Genomic DNA, 18,451 nt, shown 5'->3' on the forward strand with positions numbered 1-18,451 from the left:
GGAACGGCTGGCTTTCTCCTATCCTGTCTTCCTTCTCTCTTCGCTCTCGGGACGATATGACCTTGCCAGTTACAGTTCCCTCTATCAAACCTCGTATAGAAGAAGAAGGAAGAAACAAGAAAGAAGAAGAAGGGAAAGAAAAAGATGACTTCAATTCGATTAGCCTTGCCCCTCCTATCGAAAAAGGCCAGAAGGTACCTATAAGCGTAATATACAGGGTGGTTCGTGATTTGCGAACCACGCTTATATCTCAGAAACGGCTGGGAATTAAGAAATGAAATAAACGGCATCACGTAGATGAAATTTTGATGATTAAAATGGCATTTTTGAAATTTGCAATTTTTTTTTTGCAAAACGGCCCATTTTTTGCAAAAAAAATTGCAAATTTAAAAAAAAAGCCATTTTAATCATCAAAATTTCATCTACATGATGCCGTTTATTTCATTCCTTAATTCCCAGCCGTTTCTGAGATATAAGCCTGGTTCGCAAATCACGAACCACCCTGTATATATATAACTACTTTTTTGTGAAAAGAGAAGAAGAGGACAAAACAGGCCTAGCAGCGTAAGAGATGGAAAATTTCCCGACATTGTACTCACAATACATACGAGTATTAAGGGTTCCCTGATGCAAAAGGAGTAGAAGGTAGATGGGGTAAAAATTGAGATCTAAACAACGTAAAAACGGTCCCACTGCAGGTTTGTATTTCTATATTTTCTATCGATTTGACTTCATAACAAGAGTTGTATTCGATTATATGACATTTAACTAAGTGACAAAAAAAAGTCAAATATGGCTGAACCAATAAGATTCCGCTTTGGACGTAAACACAGCAAAATCTCACAATCTCATTGGTTCAATCATGTTTGACTGAACCAAAGTTCACATAATCGAATACAACAAAGGTCTTCCTTACCTATCAGGATATTCATCTTCTTCTCCGCCCAATGTCAAATATGGCTGAACCAATAAGATTCCGCTTTGGACGGAAACACAGCAAAATGTCACAATCTCATTGGTTCAGCCATGTTTGACTGAACCAAAGTTCACATAATCGAATACAACAAAGGTCTTCCTTACCTATCAGGATATTCATCTTCTTCTCCGCCCAATGATTGGAAAGCCACCGCCAGTTTGGATCCCATGTTAATAGTAGACCATCGCTTCTTAGCACTACTGGCTACATCATTGGATAAATAGTTAGCAGAGTCTATACACGACCGCGGCCTTATGTGGCCCATGGTTAACTGTGAAACAATGAAACAAAAGCTATGATAAATAAATTATTAGCAATAAATTTATAAATAAGTAAAATGTCGTTTCTTTGTGTTATTATATGACAACTTTGGTGCTCACTGCAGCATATATTATAGGATTTTCCCAATATCTCAATAATCCTAAAATCCAATGTTTACGTACCATGCTGGCACCGGTCGCTATGCGCATTTATATGTCATACCGTTTCTTTGTGTTATTATATCACAACTTTGGTGCTCACTGCAGCATATTAGGATTTTCCCTAATATCCCAATAATCCAGCGCTTAATGTTTACCTACCATGCTGGCACCGGTCGCTATGCGCATATATGTATATTACATGGCTACTCTTTTTCCTCACAAGGCTGAGTGGGCTCCGCAACAGCCAGTCACGGAATCAATCATTTGGATGATGCAAATTTTTTGACCCCGCCGAGATTCGAACCCGGGTCTCCCGCGTGCAAGGTGAGCGCAGTGACCACTACACCATGGAAGCTGACCCCTCCCACTTACCTCTGATTCTTCTTCACTCGAGGACTGTATGGAGCGTATTAGTTTCTTCAGAGTCCATGAGGTACGTAATGATCCAATAGAACTAGAGACTGAATGTATAGGAGATATAGGTGGTAGCTTGCCTAGCAGGCTCAGACTCTCATGTAAACTTCGTACCTGTGAAACAAATTCAAATATAAATAATATTGTTTTGAACAAAAATACAAGCATGAAATTTAAAATAAATATATACCCTTCCAAAAAATCATACTAGGCTTTTTTCATATCATACTAGGACGTATGATATTTTCATATCTAGGATTTTTTCATATCATACTAGGACGTATGATATGAAAAAAGCCTCTTAAAAACTACACTACCTCAAATTTCAGCTCCCTTCACCCGTTCGAAAGATATTAAAGAGTTCCGGAACTTTATAAACACTCTGTATACAAAATTGGACCAACGGAGTGCATCACCTCTGTTTGACTCTTTTTATTTTATTCATTTAGAGATTTTTTCTTCTTTATCCTTTTTTTTTAAGACTTTGATGGTAAGATTCTCACTGAGATCTTCCGCCCAACCAGGTGGATTTTTTTTTTTTTTTCACATCAACCTAGGTATGTGTAACTAGTACTCATTATGATGGTGGCAGGGGTACGTGAGATTAAATTCAGGTACTTAAGGGGTACGCTGGGCGAAAAAAAAGGTTGGGAACCACTGGTTTAAAACAATGGAAAAAAAAATCTCGCATTACTGATACTTTGTCTAATGGCAATCATTAAACTGATGGCAATATCTAAATACATTTATATTTTACTTTCTTCTAGCTTGGAATGTATCGTGTCTGCCTTGTAAGGGCCAGGTCGCGGATGCAAATTCCGCCCGGGGCGAAATGTGTTCTAAACATGAGGTTTGTTCTTAGAACGACTAGTAGCTTTCTATCCTGTCCGGACTATAAGACCTTAGCAGTTACAGCAGCTCAATAGAGTTTCTATATCAAAACTCCTATGTCCCAAGTTACTAGCTCTGTTCAATGGATCAATAGTACTGTAGCTCTGTGCTCAATACTACTGGGTTCGAATCCCAGCTGGAGTGGACATTTTATGGCCAAACTTTTCCGTTCAGGCATGGATATACATCAAATGTAAATAAATCATACATAGTTTAGCTAGCAGCTATTTTAAAACATAATATGTACATTGTACATGCATAATTAAAGAATATAAACAAATTAAAAAACAAATGTGATTTGAATAAGCAGAGAGCGTGGTGTTATCATGAGGCTGAAATCAAAATGACTTGTCTGTAAGTCTCATCTGATAAGAAACGGCCAAATAGACCAGGGCTTACATTAACCTCTTATGTGAGACACGGGTCAAAATAGACTAGGTCTTCCATTAACCTGTTATGTGGGACACGGTTCAGGAGTGATATGAGAAAATTAGAGAAAATATGAGTTGTAGAATAAAATCTCTAGTAGCGCTGTCAAAATTTCTTGACTTGACGGGGCGCTACCACGCTTCGTCACTCATGGGATCACTATAGTGTCAGGGTCTTGGGTGCCACAACTCTACTCCCAATGCGGCGCCATCGCCATGGGACGGACTATTTCCTCCTTCATTCAGCAGAGCGTACAATGCAGGACATAGGGTGTTGAGGGCGATCTTAGAGGTGTTGGAGATTTGCTCCGATGAGAAATTGTTGACCAGATGACGGGTAGAGGTGATAACAGCTTCTATGAGATCTGAGGACAGAAATAGGATTCACTGTAGAAGATAGGAAGGTCTTGAGTTCGATTCCACCTGCCCCGGTGGCGTAGTGGTCAAGACGCTCGCCTGGTAATCAGGAGGGCGTGGGTTCGATCCCAGCCGAGGTATGGAATTTTATTTATTTACTACCCTATGATAATACCTGGTATAGTTTATTAGGATTGGATGTTGCGCTATTTACTACTCTATGATAATACCTGGTATAGTTTATTAGGATTGGATGTTGCGCTATAAAGGCTCCCGGGTAAATAGGATTTTCATCTTTAGATTAAGAAATTATGAAAGAAATAAGGATTGAGGGGTTTATAAATGCCAATAAGTGTAAGAGTAGAGTTCTTATCAATATTAATTTGAAACAGAAACTTTTAAGCCGGCCTGGCTTGAAAAGCAATCCGCTAAATTTTCAAAAATCTACCAGATATTTTTTAATTAAATAATTTATTTAAATCTATCTTTTCTTTTGTTGGTCTTCAATTACTTTTATGTATTTTGTAGGTGGTACTAAAATAAATCAATATATTTTGTAGATAGGCATTAAAATAAGTTTGTATTTTGTTAACCTTTTTTTGTACATAGTTAAATGCTAGTTATTAAATTTAATCATCACCCCATCTTGTCAAATACCGGTTCATAGCTTTAAATCAGTATTTAGTACTTATTAGTACATTTTATTAGTTTATCAAGTACTCTAGGCTCGTACAAATTGGTTCTCCCAATCTCGTACGTTATCTTAGTTCACATTAGTACAAAAGTATTGAAATGTACTGAACTTGCACTTGTTCATATTAGAATTCCTTATCGAGCTAGCTATAAAGCTATTTGCTATTCATTATCTGTCTCCACTTTATGTTTGATTTTTACTACTTAGTTTGATTTGTATTTTATACCGACAATTATGTACGGATTTGTATTTTGTACCGAAGTTACGTTCTAGATTTGTATTCTCTCCACTTTATGTTTGACTTTTACTACTTAGTTTGATTTGTATTTTATACCGACAATTATGTACGGATTTGTATTTTGTACCGAAGTTACGTTCTAGATTTGTATTTCGTGTCGAAGTTATGTACTAGATGTTGTAAAGCATCGGGGACTTTTCAACATTCAATTTTGAAAGTCCTCTATAAAAGGAATTATAACGTTATTGATCAAAGGGTTTCATTATTGGACACCTCATTAGAAAGATTGAACCCCAAGGGCCGTCTCCACTTTATGTTTGATTTTTATTACTACTTAGTTTGATTTGTATTTTATACCGACAATTATGTACGGATTTGTATTTTGTACCGAAGTTACGTTCTAGATTTGTATTTCGTATCGAAGTTATGTACTAGATGTTGTAAAGCATCGGGGACTTTTCAACATTAAATTTTCAAAGTCCTCTATAAAAGGAATTACAACGTTATTGATCAAAGGGTTTCATTATTGGACAACTCATTAGAAAGTTTGAACCCCGAGGGCCCAAATATCGAACACGTTAAGGGAAAATTAGAACCGCGGAACCCAATAACGGACACCATAAGGGCAAGTCTGACCCACAACGGGCCCAAATGACGGACACCTCATGAGAAAGTTCCGGCTATCGAGGGGCCTCTTATTCAACCCGAGGGCCAAATAGCAGACACCTCATCGGAGCGTTTCACCCCTAACGGAACCAATTATTCCCGAGGGCCCAAATATCGAACACGTTATGCGCAAATTAGAACCGCGGAACCAAATAACGAACACTATAAGGGCAAGTCTGACCCACAACGGGCCCAAATGACGGACACCTCATGAGAAAGTTCGGACTATCGAGGGGCCTCTTATTCAACCCGAGGGCCAAATAGCAGACACCTCATCGGAGCGTTTCACCCCTAACGGAACCAATTATTGGACACTTTGAAAGCTTGAACAGTAGGCGACCCAATTATAGGACACCCTTGAACGGTAGGTGCCCCAATTATAGGACACCCTTGACCGACAAGTACTCCAATTATAGGACACTTCGAAAGCTTGAACGGCAGGTGGCCCAATTATATAACACCCTTGAATGGTAGGTGCCCAATTATATAACACCCTTGAACGGTAGGTGCCCAATTATATAACACCCTTGAACGGTAAACCAATTATTGGACACTTTGAAAGCTTGAACAGTAGGCGACCCAATTATAGGACACCCTTGACCGACAAGTACTCCAATTATAGGACACTTCGAAAGCTTGAACGGCAGGTGGCCCAATTATATAACACCCTTGAATTACAAGTGCACCAATTATGGGACACCTCATAGGGAAGTCTCACCCCACGTGACCCAATTGAACGACGGCAAGTGCCCCAATTATTGGACACTCTTGAACGGGGTAGGTGGCCTAATTATCGGCCACCCCGCATCAATTCCCCGGCAGGTAGATGTCAGTACAGAATCACAGCGGAGCGGGGCACCAGACCTTTCTGTCTACCTCGGCAACATAACAACCACTTGTCATCCACTTCTAGAACTACCTTGAGCCTCTCGCCAGAGTTATAGGACAGGTGGCCATTGTCTGAGGGCAGACGGTGTGAAAGGGTTTTCACGTATCTGTTGAGGGGGGAGAGAACGAGATGGATTAGAATTAACGTCTGGCTGGGGGACTTTGAACAAGGAGGATACCAGCCTGAATTTCTCTAGCTAAAGAAATAGCAAAGGGAGTATTAAGGGTTCCCTGATGCAAAACGAGTAGAAGGTAGATGGGGTAAAAATTGAGATCTAAACAACGGGAGGTAACGAATTCTCTCCCGTGGACCTTTTTGTGCCCGAGTTCTCTCCTTTACGAGTTCTCTCCCGCAACGAATTCTCTCCATTTGTCAGCCCAAAGCAATCACCCTAGGGCTGATTGAGAGGCTGACGAAAAACGCCGACCTCGTCTGAACACGGCAAAAGGTGAGGAAGATTAGAATGGAATAATTCTTTACATCGCCAGCCCAGTTACCTTGGAAGGTAGCACGGTGCTAGGTTGCGGGTTCGATTCCCGACCGGAGTGAATTTTATTTTACACGTACAAGGTTCGTTTTCGGAACGGCTGACTTCCTCCTATCCTGTCTTCCAAAAGGTGAGGAAGATTAGAATGGAATATTTCTTTACATCGCCAGCCCAGTTACCTTGGAAGGTAGCACGGTGCTAGGTCGCGGGTTCGATTCCCGACCGGAGTGAATTTTATTTTACACGTACAAGGTTCGTTTTCGGAACGGCTGACTTCCTCCTATCCTGTCTTCCTTCTCTCTTTGATTTCAGTACGTTAAGAAGTCCCTTGTTATAGTTCCTTCTATCAAACCTCTTTTTTTTGTCTATTTATTGAAATAGGTATTTAACATAACAGGGTTGGAATTAATAATTATGTCTCATCCAATTTTCACTCACTACTAAGGTACTAAGTACTAGTTTATAACTTACTTAGGAGGCTGAGGTTGTGGAACACTCCTGTTGACAACAGACGACGACACAGCCCTCCTCTCCACCCCGACCACAGCCTTCCTGTACGGTAAACTACTCGGCCTCGTCACTGGGGGTCGCGGGTTCGATACCACAGAGTCCACTCGGCTGGTCCTGGGCACGGACATCTTAGAGGGGAGAGTCACTAGGTCGCTCTTAGGGAGGGTGATTTTACTCGGTAAAACCTCGGTTTTAGGGAGCGACATTTTAGAGGGTAAAACCTCGGTTTTACTCCATCAAATCGAATCAATGGAAATGTTACCTGGGCCTTCCAAAGTTTATTGTAAGCTAACCTAGTGAGCTTAGAGGGTAGAAAGATAAGGGGTCGTTCTCAGAACGGCTGACTATCTCCTATCTCGTCCTTTTTCTCTCTTTGGTTTCAGGACGATAAGACCTCGGTTGTTAAGCTGTCTCCGTACATGGACCATGATCGTCGACCATGTGTGGAGACAGCTTTACAGTTTCCTCTATCAAACCCCTCTGTCGGAGTATCTTAGTTGACAATGGAGCAGTTGCAAACGGGTAATTTTTTTTTTTTTTTTTTTTTAAAGATGAGTGTTCCGGAGAAGGCAGGGGAGGTTTCTTAGCCATGGGCTTAGCCAGGGGAAGGCCGGAGGGTTTAACCACCGTGGTAGGGGAAGATACGGGGCGTGGTATGCGCGATCTGTGGGGGGGGAGAGAGGAAATAAATAACATTAGCAAATCGTGCATTTATTTGTGTTAAAGCAGAGTCTTTTCACAACTTTCTACAAGTTCGGCCATGCCTTTTCTACAAGTTTGGCCATGCCTCGGGATGAACTAGCGGGATTCCGGAGCGCAGCGACGGAATTCAGCTAGTAATATAATAAAAACAGAATATCTTACCTGACTTTGACTGGACTAGATGCCGGTGTCTGTAGGGGCGTGCCACTCAGCATTTCCCACCGCTGTTGCAGCCGCTTGAACTTGCCCCCTCTAGTGCCGCTACTGGTCGCTTCAGACGTGTAGCTTAGATCAGGCAGGTCGCTGAGGTCGCTACTCGTATTATCATCAGAGGTCACAGCGGTCAGTCTTTTGTTTTCCAGGGTGGGAGGGGTGGTGGTGGTGGTGGTGGTGGTGGTGGTGGTGGAGGTGAGAGAGCCAGTCGGTCCGGGAACGAACCTTATCTTCCTCTTTTTTCTTCTTCTTCTTCAACCTTCAACGGAGGTCTTATTGTCCGGAAATCGAAGATATCACGTAAAAAAAAAAACATGCAAGTAAAAAATCAGTGGAAAGGCAAGAATTTCAAGGAAACTTGTGAAACAAACTGTTTTCTTGAAATATATCCGCCTTCAAGTTTCTTCATGAGCGAGCTAACAAAACTTTCTTTTGCCAAAATAACCTTTTCACAAACAAATTAAAATTACTAATACAACAGATTAAAATTAATAACACGATCTATTAGATTTGAAACACTAGAACTCACTAATTGGGCTCAGGTAGCTATATGTCATGCTTGGGAGAGAATATGTAGTTTACAAAACACAGATTTGGAGAGAACTCGTTGTACTCTATCTGAACAAAAATTGGGTCGGGAGAGAGTGACGTCCCTAAACAACGTAAAAACGGTCCGACTGCAGGTAGGTACGTATTTCTATCGATTTGACTTCATAACAAGAGTTGTATTCGATTATCGATTATGTGAAATTTAATTATGTGAAAAAAAAAGTCAAATATGGCTGAACCAATAAGATTCCGCTTTGGACGTAAACACAGCAAAATCTCACAATCTCATTGGTTCAATCATGTTTGACTGAACCAAAGTTCACATAATCGAATACAACAAAGGTCTTCCTTACCTATCAGGATATTCATCTTCTTCTCCGCCCAATGATTGGAAAGCCACCGCCAGTTTGGATCCCATGTTAATAGTAGACCATCGCTTCTTAGCACTACTGGCTACATCATTGGATAAATAGTTAGCAGAGTCTATACACGACCGCGGCCTTATGTGGCCCATGGTTAACTGTGAAACAATGAAACAAAAGCTATGATAAATAAATTATTAGCAATAAATTTATAAATAAGTAAAATGTCGTTTCTTTGTGTTATTATATGACAACTTTGGTGCTCACTGCAGCATATATTATAGGATTTTCCCAATATCTCAATAATCCTAAAATCCAATGTTTACGTACCATGCTGGCACCGGTCGCTATGCGCATTTATATGTCATAGCTACTCATTTTCCTCACGAGGCTGAGTGGGCTCCGCAACATCCAGTCACGGAATCAATCATTTGCATGATACAAATTTTTTGACCCCGCCGAGATTCGAACCCGGGTCTCCCGCGTGCAAGGTGAGCGCAGTGACCACTACACCATGGGAGCTGACCCCTCCCACTTACCTCTGATTCTTCTTCACTCGATGACTGTATGGAGCGTATTAGTTTCTTCAGAGTCCATGAGGTACGTAACGATCCAATAGAACTGGAGACTGAATGTATAGGAGATATAGGTGGTAGCTTGCCTAGCAGACTCAGACTCTCATGTAAACTTCGTACCTGTGAAACAAATTCAAATATAAATAATATTGTTTTGAACAAAAATACAAGCATAAAATTTAAAATAAATATATACCCTTCCAAAGGACTAAGACGTCCTAGTATGATATGAAAAAAACCTCTTAAAAACTACACTACCTCAAATTTCAGCTCCCTTCACCCGTTCGAAAGATATTCAAGAGTTCCGGAACTTTATAAACACTCTGTATAAAAAATTGGACCAACAGAGTGCATCACCTCTGTTTGACTCTTTTTATTTTATTCATTTAGAGACTTTTTCTTCTTTATCCTTTTTTTTCCCAAGACTTTGATGGTAAGATTCTCACTGAGATCTTCCGCCCAACCAGGTGGATTTTTTTTTTTTTTTTTTTTTTTTTTTTTTTTTTTTTTTTCCTTAAAAACCCGGTACTGTAGCTCTGTGCTCAATACTGGTGGGTTCGAATCCCAGCTGGAGTGGACATTTTATGGCCAAACTTTTCCGTTCAGGCATGGATATACATCAAATGTAAATAAAGTATACATAGTTTAGCTAGCAGCTATTTGAAAACATAATATGTACATTGTACATGCATAATTAAAAATATAAACAAATTAAAAACAAATGTGATTTGAATAAGCAGAGAGCGTGGTGTTATCATGAGGTTGAAATCAAAATGACTTGTCTGTAAGTCTCATCTGATAAGAAACGGCCAAATAGACCAGGGCTTACATTAACCTGTTATGTGAGACACGGGTCAAAATAGACTAGGTCTTCCATTAACCTGTTATGTGGGACACGGTTCAGGAGTGATATGAGAAAATTAGAGAAAATATGAGTTGTAGAATAAAATCTCTAGTAGCGCTGTCAAAATTTCTTGACTTGACGGGGCGCTACCACGCTTCGTCACTCATGGGATCTATAGTGTCAGGGTATTGGGTACCACAACTCTACTACCAATGCGACGCCATCGCCATGGGACGGACTATTTCTTGTAGTCAATTTCGTATACTTTCCCGTTTTTTAGAGGGAAATTCTTTATTATCTTATTTTGCAATTTAACCGTAAGTCAATGATTAAGCAGTATACTTGAGAGGCGATACGTAATACATAGTGGCCAGAGGGCTGATGGCGGACTCCGAGTAATGGCGGCGCAAGAGGGTTTCGCGCGTGCGCAGAAACGATAACCAAGTATCTAACCCGCGCACATTGAGTAGGCCAAATAGGAAGGCGTTGAATTTGAGTAGACCTTCACTGAGTAGGACTTGCTCTGAGTTCAGACGTAAGACCAGCTCGTGTAGACTCTTTGTACTGGGACCTGGAGTAGAGAAGAATTTAAAGTGGGTGAGAAAAAGGATCAAAAATTACACAAAGGCTTTGTTACAAGTTACAATCTTAATTCAGTCTCTAAAGTTTTGGAGTAGGCCAGCTTAGCCAGACTCCCAGCAAAACACAATGGTGAAAATAGAGTACCCCGGTAAAATTATGTATTTTGTCAGGTGTGGTTTATTACCTTTGGAAGACAAGCGGTCTTGTAAGCGCTAGGACGCGGGTTCGATTCCCGCCTGAAGTGAAATTGATCCTAAACAGATAAGGTTCATTTTCGGAGGCTTTCTGCTATCCTACCTTCCTTCTCTCTTCGATTTCGATTTAGCAGTTACAGTGTCCACCATCAAACCTCTTTAAAAAAGTTATTTACCTAGTTGTGCTGAGCCTTCTATAACTTGCCACACAGAGTTGGGCGTATCACCAAACGAAGTGCTCAGGTTAGGCTTGAGCCCTTCATTCAGTAGAGCGTACAATGCAGGACATAGGGTATTGAGGGCGATCTTAGAGGTGTTGGAGATTTGCTCCGAGGAGAAATTGTTCACTAGATGACGGGTAGAGGTGATAACAGCTTCTATGAGATCTGAGGACAGAAATAGGATTCACTGTAGAAGATAGAAGGTCTTGAGTTCGATTCCATATAAGTCAACAAAAAATTGCCCTCAAATTGGGACAGCATTAAACAGAAAGGAACCAGCGAACAAAACACAAGTTTTCAAAACCCTTAAAAATGTGTAGCTAGTAGGCGTTTTACTCATGATATCATAAAGTGTGTAGCTAGTAGGCGTTTTACTCATGATATCATGTTTTAAATTTCACATGGACTTACCTTTTCTCAATTGACTCACTCTTCACTTTCATAAGTCAACAAAAAATAGCCCTCAAATTGGGACAGCATTAAACAGAAAGGAACCAGCCAACAAAAAAAAGTTTTCAAAACCCTTCAAAATGTGTAGCTAGTAGGCGTTTTACTCATGATATCATGTTTTAAATTTCACATGGACTTACCTTTTCTCAATTGACTCACTCTTCACTTTGTAATAAATTACAGACTTACCTTTCTGTATTGATTCGACACTAGGTTTGGTTTTATCTGACTTAGATTCTGGACTAGATTATACACTTGCCTTTCCAAACCTAGTGATTCTGACTTAGATTCTGGACTAGATTATAGACTTACCTTTCTGTATTGATTCGACACTAGGTTTGGTTTTATCTGACTTAGATTCTGGACTAGATTATAGACTTACCTTTCTGTATTGATTCGACACTAGGTTTGGTTTTATCTGACTTAGATTCTGGACTAGATTTTACACTTACCTTTCTGTATTGATTCGACACTAGGTTTGGTTTTGTCTGACTTAGATTCTGGACTAGATTTTAGACTTACCTTTCTGTATTGATTCGACACTAGGTTTGGTTTTATCTGACTTAGATTCTGGACTAGATTTTAGACTTACCTTTCTGTATTGATTCGACACTAGGTTTGGTTTTATCTGACTTAGATTCTGGACTAGATTTTAGACTTACCTTTCTGTATTGATTCGACACTAGGTTTGGTTTTAACTGACTTAGATTCTGGACTAGATTTTAGACTTACCTTTCTGTATTGATTCGACACTAGGTTTGGTTTTATCTGACTTAGATTCTGGACGGAGACTACTCGAGATACCACGGATCAGACCCTGCCCGAGGACGAGGAAACTGCCACCACGGATGATGATAATAATGAGAGTAAGTAGACAAAGGAATACGTTATATACATATGTATATTTATTATAATGTTAAAGATTCAACTAGATGGCTTGCCTGACACTCCCGACACCTAGTGACAAAGAAGAAGGGCTAAGGCCAGCCGCTATCAGGTAGACCTGACGACAGGTACACCTGATCAATGTGTGCTCATTAGGGATCAGGTGTCAGGTATATTTGATCAGGTGTACCTGTCAGGTCTACCAGATAGTGAGTGGCTGGCCTAGGACAATGAAGAAGAGGTCAGACACTTTGTTATTTTTCCTAAACTTCTTTGAGATCTTAATAAAATCTTCACAGCAATGGCAAGTCTCCAACTCAACCTTAAACTGTTTGATTTCAGAATACAACGCCAACACCGAACAAGATGATGCCACTAACAATCCTGACGATACCATGACTGATGCTCCTATCCCATTGGAGGAGAACCCTCACCAGCCCGACTACCCTAACGACCAAGCCATCAATGACGATAGCCCTCCCCAGATGAATGCAGCTGACAATGCCGGCTGGTTTAACAACTGGTTCAACTGGATAGGACAGGAGACCACCGAGAGCCCAGAGGTTACCGACCCTGTGGACACACCACATTTGGACGAGGCAATCATGGCCCAGTCTCAACAGTACACATTCCTCACGCCTTTCTTCCTGGGGTCGGTGGGCTTTAAGTCACCAGAGTGTCCGGCCCATAGACCCACTCAGATTTCAGTGTATTTCTTCTCCTTCTGCGTTTGAGCGCGTCCGGAGAACGCTAGAACCTTGCTCTGAGCATTCTAATCTAAATAACAGTGCTTTATTCAGATTGTCGAGACTGTAAGAACGTTCTTGTCGAGTTAGGACAGGCTGTTTATTTCCACAGTTTAATATAGCACCACTTTATTGAAATTTTACATAACTATTGAGTTTCAAACATTGTTTATTGAGGAATCTCAAAATCGGCTTTGACTCCAAATTCCCCCTATGTTATTCTGAATGATCGGTACAAAATGCAAATTTAGAAACAACATCAGATACATCCCTCTATGTAACTGAAAATATAAACACTAACATTTTTCTTTCTTTTTCCTGTGTATTTTAATTTTAATTATTAATAAAACATCGATTCCTACGCAAAAAGTAGTGAAAAATCCAAATCTGAGGTCAAAACTCCAAAAAAGTAACTTTAAAAGGTCGAAAATTCAATTTTTAATTGCCGTTCTAATGAAAAAGTTCAAAGAGTTGTGACGTCAGATTTCGAACTTTAAAAGGTCGAAAATTCAATTTTTAATTGCCGTTCTAATGAAAAAGTTCAAAGAGTTGTGACGTCAGATTTCATAACTTTCAAAGGTCGAAAATTCAATTTTTAATTGCCGTTCTAATGAAAAAGTTCAAAGAGTTGTGACGTCAGATTTCACGTCCAAATGCGCAGAAACGCTTGCGCACAAACAAACGAAGCGGGAGTCATGTATGCTGTGACATCAAACTTCACGATTTACCGGTATTTTTTAAATCGATTTATCTCGGTATCTAGAAGTCGTAGAAGAAAAAGAAAAATTCCGTTGGTCCTCATTTTTCCTGCTCTATGACTTTGCAATATCAACCAAGTGAGCGGAACTGATCTATTTATGTACTTCTTATTCTTCTTCCTAGCCTTTAATAGGGTCGGCGGTTCTTGTCAGTCTCTTCCAGGTCAGTTGGCACTTTACTACCCACTACCCTATGATAATACCTGGTATAGTTTATTAGGATTGGATGTTGCGCTATTGGGTGAGTTAGGGGGAGTGGTCAGGTTGTTCAGTTGCGCAAAACTCACCACCTTGCGCTGTTGCGCTTCCTTGTTGGTAACGTTGAGGAATTTGATCACCTGGAATCAAACAAAACAAGATAGGTTTAAAACAGCGATTCCCAACCGGGGGTGCGCGAGAAAAAATTGTGTAATGGCGGACAAAGGCAATTTTTGAATTTTGATGGGTTATCATTGCAGTTTTATCCTCACCTACCCCCGCCACCGGAATTTTATCCTCATATAATTTGAGAATTTGACCACAATAGTAGTAGCCTACTGCTGGAGTAAAGGGACTTTTCAGTCCTATGCGAGAGGTTTAAAACAGCGATTCCCAACCGGGGGTGCGTGAGAAAAAATTGTGTAATGGCGGACAAAGGCAAATTTTGAATTTTGATGGGTTATCATTGCAGTTTTATCCTCACCTACCTCCGCCACCGGAATTTTATCCTCAATATAATTTGAGAATTTGACCACAATAGTAGTAGCCTACTGCTGGAGTTAAGGGACTTTTCAGTCCTATGCCAGCAGGATAAATAAGCACTATTATTACAGTCTAGAGAAGTACTGAATTTTGACCCCTTGAGTATTGATTTTTTTTTCTTTTCTTTTCAAAAGGTACTGAGTGTGTTTAGAACTTAGTAGTAATGGTACACATCAACCTAGGTATGGGTACCCGGTACTCATTATGATGGTGGCAGGGGTACGTGAGATTAAATTCAGGTACCTAAGGGGTACGCTGGGCGAAAAAAAGGTTGGGAACCACTGGTTTAAAACAATGGAAAAAAAATCTCGCATTACTGATACTTTGTCTAATGGCAATCATTAAACTGATGGCAATATCTAAATACAATTATATTCTACTTTCTTCTAGCTTGGAATGTATCGTGTCTGCCTTGTACTTGTAAGGGCCAGGTCGCGGGTGCAATTTCCGCCCGGGGCGAAATGTATTCTAAACATGAGGTTCGTTCTTAGAACGACTAGTAGCTTTCTATCCTGTCCGAACGATAAGACCTTAGCAGTTACAGCAGCTCAATAGAGTTTCTATATCAAAACTCCTATGTCCCAAGTTACTAGCTCTGTTCAATGGATCAATGGTACTGTAGCTCTGTGCTCAATACTGGTGGGTTCGAATCCCAGCTGGAGTGGACATTTTATGGCCAAACTTTTCCGTTCAGGCATGGATATACATCAAATGTAAATAAAGTATACATAGTTTAGCTAGCAGCTATTTGAAAACATAATATGTACATTGTACATGCATAATTAAAAATATAAACAAATTAAAAACAAATGTGATTTGAATAAGCAGAGAGCGTGGTGTTATCATGAGGTTGAAATCAAAATGACTTGTCTGTAAGTCTCATCTGATAAGAAACGGCCAAATAGACCAGGGCTTACATTAACCTGTTATGTGAGACACGGGTCAAAATAGACTAGGTCTTCCATTAACCTGTTATGTGGGACACGGTTCAGGAGTGATATGAGAAAATTAGAGAAAATATGAGTTGTAGAATAAAATCTCTAGTAGCGCTGTCAAAATTTCTTGACTTGACGGGGCGCTACCACGCTTCGTCACTCATGGGATCTATAGTGTCAGGGTATTGGGTACCACAACTCTACTACCAATGCGACGCCATCGCCATGGGACGGACTATTTCTTGTAGTCAATTTCGTATACTTTCCCGTTTTTTAGAGGGAAATTCTTTATTATCTTATTTTGCAATTTAACCGTAAGTCAATGATTAAGCAGTATACTTGAGAGGCGATACGTAATACATAGTGGCCAGAGGGCTGAGAGGCGAGTACCACTACCCTAATCATTCAGCAAATCACACGAGTACCCCAACATCAACAGGTTAACCGTTCTGATGAGCAACCACTCTGTATTGCAACTTGTCATCTAGTCACATCCGAGACATTCAACAACCACAGTCAGCACATTCCCCCTCAACAAACCACAAGAGTTCATCTTTACCAGTCCCCAACTACTCAAACTCTATCGTACCCCCCCCCTCAACCATGTTGTGTTTGAAGTTGCTATGCAGCTTGCTTGTGTTGGGCTTGGCGGTGGGCGCACCATCCGACATGGACACCGCACAGGCCAAGAAACGCGTCGAGAGGAAAATGGCGGACTCTGCGTAATGGCGGCGCAATAGGGTTTCGCGCGTGCGCAGAAACGACAACCAAGTATCTAACCCGCGCACATTGAGTAGGCCAAATAGGAAGGCGTTGAATTTAAGTAGACCTTCACTGAGTAGGACTTGCTCTGAGTTCAGACGTAGGACTAACTCGTGTAGACTCTTTGTGCTGGGACCTGGAGTAGAGAAGAATTTAAAGTGGGTGAGAAAAAGGATTAAAAATTACACAAAGGCTTTGTTACAAGTTACAATCTTAATTCAGTCTCTAAATTTTTGGAGTAGGCCAGCTTAGCCAGACTAAGCTGATCTGCCCCCAGCAAAACACAATGGTGAAAATAGAGTACCCCGGTAAAATTATGTATTTTGTCAGGTGTGGTTTATTACCTTTGGAAGACGAGCGGTCTTGTAAGCGCTAGGACGCGGGTTCGATTCCCGCCTGAAGTGAAATTGATCCTAAACAGATAAGGTTCATTCTCGGAGGCTTTCTGCTATCCTACCCTCCTTCTCTCTTCGATTTCGGGACGTTAAGACCTTAGCAGTTACAGTGTCCACCATCAAACCTCTTTAAAAAAGTAAAAAAGTTATTTACCTAGTTGTGCTGAGCCTTCTATAACTTGCCACACAGAGTTGGGCGTATCACCAAACGAAGTGCTCAGGTTAGGTGTTCATCATGAATGATTGTCCCAGGTGTCGTTCTCCGATATTTATTACCAGTATTGTCGTCAGAAAAAAGGTTCAACGGGACCCCAAAACCTATCCAACATTTTCCTTGCCTTCAAACTACCTGTTTCAAAATAGTTGCGTTAAAACTTACAACCCTTTTCGTTCGTTCTCATAAAGACAACTTCTAATGAATGGCTGGGTTTACAAAGTGCTTTCTGTATTGATTCGACACTAGGTTTGGTTTTATCTGACTTAGATTCTGGACTAGATTTTAGACTTACCTTTCTGTATTGATTCGACACTAGGTTTGGTTTTGTCTGACTTAGATTCTGGACTAGATTATAGACTTACCTTTCTGTATTGATTCGACACTAGGTTTGGTTTTATCTGACTTAGTTTCTGGACTAGATTTTAGACTTACCTTTCTGTATTGATTCGACACTAGGTTTGGTTTTATCTGACTTAGATTCTGGACTAGAATATACACTTACCTTTCTGTATTGATTCGACACTAAGTTTGGTTTTATCTGACTTAGATTCTGGACTAGATTCTCTTTCTTCTTTAATAGGAACTCCGGTAATACCTCCTGACTGAAGCTTGCACTGAAATCAATCCAAGTTTCCATTTATTAATAATAAACATAACAGAACATGAAACAAAAAAATCATATAAAAGGTTTACTCATCTGTAAAAGCAAAGCTTGTTCCAGGAATGGGGAAAAAATCAATATCAAATCGAATCAATGGAAATGTTACCTGGGCCTTCCAAAGTTTATTGTAAGCCAACCTAGTGAGCTTAGAGGGTAGAAAGATAAGGGTCGTTCTCAGAACGGCTGACTATCTCCTATCTCGTCCTTTTTCTCTCTTTGGTTTCATGAAGACCCCCGTTGTTAAGCTGTCTCCGTACATAGACGATGGCCCTCGACCATGTGTGGTCAGAGCCTTACATTTTCCTCTATCAAATGCTAGGTTGGTTAGGTTTAGTTAGAGCTAGGGAAATTTGTAATTAGATATGTGTAACTAAATAAATAAATAAATGTACTTCTTATTCTTCTTCCTAGCCTTTCATAGGGTCGGCGGTTCTTGTCAGTCTCTTCCAGGTCAGTTGGCACTTCACTACTCTATGATAATACCTGGTATAGTTTATTAGGATTGGATGTTGCGCTATTTACTACCCTATGATAATACCTGGTATAGTTTATTTCTGTAACTGCTATGGTCTCATCGTCCCGAAATCGAAGAGAGAAGGAAGACAGCATAGGAGAAAGCCAGCCGTTCTGAGAACGAACATTATCCCATCAGGATAAAATCCGCCCCGGGCGGGAATCGAACCCGCG

The 18,451-nt window shown here is 40.4% G+C and overlaps 3 protein-coding genes across 3 annotated transcripts in view; all 3 read right to left on the reverse strand.

Annotated features, from left to right (window-relative positions):
* The window catches only part of LOC103515540 (uncharacterized protein DKFZp434B061-like), a 2,449-nt gene extending 1,585 nt beyond the window's left edge, over positions 1-864 (reverse strand). Inside the window, exon 1 of the mRNA XM_008480475.1 lies at positions 845-864. Coding sequence (XP_008478697.1) covers positions 845-864 — 20 coding nt within the window. The remainder of the gene's footprint in view (positions 1-844) is intronic.
* A 183-nt stretch (positions 865-1,047) lies between these two features.
* On the reverse strand, positions 1,048-4,305 carry LOC113470059. Its single transcript, XM_026828208.1, has 4 exons — positions 4,296-4,305; positions 3,327-3,496; positions 1,771-1,926; positions 1,048-1,247 (listed from the first exon to the last, which is right to left on the reverse strand). The coding sequence occupies exons 1-4, from the start codon at positions 4,303-4,305 to the stop codon at positions 1,077-1,079; spliced, it is 507 nt and encodes a 168-aa protein (XP_026684009.1). The 3' UTR covers positions 1,048-1,076.
* Positions 4,306-5,766: 1,461 nt separating this feature from the next.
* Positions 5,767-18,451, reverse strand: part of LOC103515543 — a 40,160-nt gene continuing 27,475 nt past the window's right edge. Inside the window, exons 16-26 of the mRNA XM_026828210.1 lie at positions 14,257-14,391; positions 12,397-12,481; positions 11,854-11,913; positions 11,170-11,379; positions 10,560-10,788; positions 9,338-9,497; positions 8,789-8,956; positions 7,837-8,117; positions 7,544-7,636; positions 6,934-7,203; positions 5,767-6,081 (exon numbers count right to left, since the gene is read on the reverse strand). Coding sequence (XP_026684011.1) covers positions 5,916-6,081; positions 6,934-7,203; positions 7,544-7,636; positions 7,837-8,117; positions 8,789-8,956; positions 9,338-9,497; positions 10,560-10,788; positions 11,170-11,379; positions 11,854-11,913; positions 12,397-12,481; positions 14,257-14,391 — 1,857 coding nt within the window. The 3' untranslated portion in view covers positions 5,767-5,915. The remainder of the gene's footprint in view (positions 6,082-6,933; positions 7,204-7,543; positions 7,637-7,836; positions 8,118-8,788; positions 8,957-9,337; positions 9,498-10,559; positions 10,789-11,169; positions 11,380-11,853; positions 11,914-12,396; positions 12,482-14,256; positions 14,392-18,451) is intronic.

Source organism: Diaphorina citri, unplaced genomic scaffold, assembly GCF_000475195.1.
Source record: "Diaphorina citri unplaced genomic scaffold, Diaci psyllid genome assembly version 1.1 scaffold1368, whole genome shotgun sequence".
Lineage (NCBI taxonomy): Eukaryota > Metazoa > Arthropoda > Insecta > Hemiptera > Psyllidae > Diaphorina > Diaphorina citri.